The sequence below is a fragment of the Cyberlindnera jadinii genome (genome assembly GCF_001661405.1).
Source record: "Cyberlindnera jadinii NRRL Y-1542 unplaced genomic scaffold CYBJAscaffold_6, whole genome shotgun sequence".
NCBI classification, from domain to species: Eukaryota; Fungi; Ascomycota; class Saccharomycetes; order Phaffomycetales; family Wickerhamomycetaceae; genus Williopsis; species Williopsis jadinii.
The window spans coordinates 86,312-88,527 of NW_017963657.1; the positions used below are offsets into that span (position 1 = coordinate 86,312).

A 2,216-nucleotide genomic window follows, 5' to 3' on the forward strand; every position below is an offset into this window, starting at 1 on the left:
GGCACTGGGACCATTGGCATGTCCATCTGCGGTGGATAAGGTGGTGGGAAAATACTCGGTGGTGCCATTCCGGCGTACGAGTCCATATAGTAGTTCAAAGGTTGGTTTGATGGATATTGACCGTTCTGCGCTTGGATGAGCCCAGATTGTTGTTGTTGCAGAATCTGCTGAAACGTTGCCCCCGGTGACGAGCCCATCAGAGTGCCAGGTATATAACTTGTGCCCTTGAATTCCAAATCGCTATTCACCAAGTCTGTCATAGTAGTTGGCCCTGTAGCCCCATTCTTCTTTAATGGCTGTTCCATATAGAGATAATTTGCCTCGATTTTCTCCACCTTGACGTTGTTCTTCGATATTTCACACAGGTCGTTGTTGATCTCTTGTCGAGACGCATGTGATAGAAATGAGTTCAACTCTCTCCCCACGTAGTTATAATTCTTTCTCTTAAGATTAGGCGTCTCCACTATGATCGAAAAGTCCGATTTTGACTTCTTCTCGCCAACTTTCCTCATTGAGCTTCTATACCTGTTTTCCAACAGATGAAGTTTCAAATTCTTATCAACATTATCGTAATCTCTCTGTAAGCTGTACATGTTCTTGGCTATGAATTGTCTCTTCCGGTTTCGAAGATCAATACGATCTTTAATGCTCTGCCTCCATACCAGCTCCCTATTTCTGTGTGCGTCGTCTTCGATTTTCTTCGCCTGCAACTCGAATCTCTTCTTGATGGCACCTAAGGAATCGTCGAACGGTTTCAGAGCCTTGTTGAACGACTCTTCAAATATAGGCACTTTCGGCAATACAGGCCATACCTCCAGCTCTGGCGGTGGCGACGAAGGTTCCGGTCTAAGTTTCCGCCTTTTGGCAATCTCGTTCGCAGAAGGCTCGGTGCTAAACTGCGCATGCAATTGAAGGGACTTGTTCAGCTCATCCTCAACAATCCGCTCAAAAGCCGCCGAGTCCTTGTGCAATTGCTGTTGTATCGAGTCGATCCTCTCGACGTACGAGTGCAGTCTTTTCAGCTTGGAGTGGATCAGCTCCCGAGCAAACTGCTTATAATTCGACGATATCAGTCTCTGAGCAGAATCAATCTGCTTCAGGTCCATACCATCGATGGTGGACAGCTGCTCCTCCATCGGCTTATCCGCCAGCGACGACAGATCCATGGTCTGCGCTGAAGGATGGACGTTCTCCTTCCCTTTGACAGACATCTCGCTTCCTCTCTTGAATCAGATATATATGTCTTCTCTGTTCACGCAGAGACGCTGGAGGAGGAACAGTGTGTGTGAAACGTAAATAACAAATTTGCATGCAAAAAAACCGAAACTTAACGAGTGGCCGTTTCGGTTTTGCAGACGACGACGCACAAGGCTTGAATTTTTTTTTGATGTGCGCACCAGCGAGGGAAAGGAGACTAAGGCCCAGAGGGAAAATTTTGTAAGTGTGAAGAGAGAAGGCATCGAGGGTTTTTTCGCATTTGTTGTTGTTTACTTTGTTGTTGTTTGCTCTGTTACTGTTGAAAAGAGAGCTGTTGGAACAGAACATTGTGATGGAGAACTCCCAGGTTATAGAGCAGTTCCTCAAGTCCTTGGACACTGGCATACACAATTTGAAGCCGCAGGTTGAGAGGCTCATATCCAAGTCGTTTGAAGATCGGTGTAATGAGTGTTCTGGCGATGATGCACTTGAGACCATCCGTGTAGGGAACACGTATGCGTATGTGATTGTGTCGCTCGGGTTTGCCTATCTGAAGTCGAAGGGTGTTGACACTGCGAGCCACCCGATCATGCAAGACCTTGAGCGTGTAAAGAGCTACATGAACAGAGAGAAGAGAGTGAAGGCCGGGGCAGATGATGCACAGAAAGAGGGTGCTAATAGCGGCGAAGCTGTGAAGAGGTTCATAAAGGGGGTATTGGGGAGTCCGGCCATAAGCGATGAGAACTTCAAGGGCAAGCACACGAGGTTTGAGGAGTCTGGAGAGGCTAAAGAACGGGAGGAGATTAGGAGGAAGGTGGTTGAAAAGAGTAAGACTAAAGGGAAGACTAAGAAGGTGACGGGGAAAGTGAATAAGTAATAATAAGTAATTGGTGATTTCGAAGTGTGGTGGTGGTGGTGGTGGTGGTAGTAGTAGTAGTAGTAGTAGTAGTAGTAGTAGTAGTAGTAGTAGTAGTAGTAGTAGTAGTAGTAGTAGTAGTAGTAGTAGTAGTAGTAGTAGT

At 46.5% G+C, this 2,216-nt stretch overlaps 2 protein-coding genes across 2 annotated transcripts in view; one reads left to right on the forward strand and one right to left on the reverse strand.

Moving 5' to 3' along the window:
* CYBJADRAFT_162299 (uncharacterized protein) overlaps positions 1-1,211 on the reverse strand; it is a gene marked incomplete at both ends in the record, with an annotated part of 1,631 nt that extends 420 nt beyond the window's left edge. The window contains one exon of the mRNA XM_020213680.1: positions 6-1,211. Coding sequence (XP_020070517.1) covers positions 6-1,211 — 1,206 coding nt within the window. The remainder of the gene's footprint in view (positions 1-5) is intronic.
* Positions 1,212-1,429: 218 nt separating this feature from the next.
* On the forward strand, positions 1,430-2,114 carry LRP1 (Lrp1p). The gene has a single exon (XM_020214949.1). It carries the CDS (start codon positions 1,550-1,552, stop codon positions 2,072-2,074), a length of 525 nt encoding a protein of 174 aa, XP_020070518.1. The 5' UTR covers positions 1,430-1,549; the 3' UTR covers positions 2,075-2,114.
* Positions 2,115-2,216: the final 102 nt, after the last annotated feature.

Bases quoted from the DNA above. Each gene is read 5' to 3' on its own strand.
- LRP1 (XM_020214949.1), top strand. From the start codon at position 1,550: ATGGAGAACTCCCAGGTTATAGAGCAGTTCCTCAAGTCCTTGGACACT.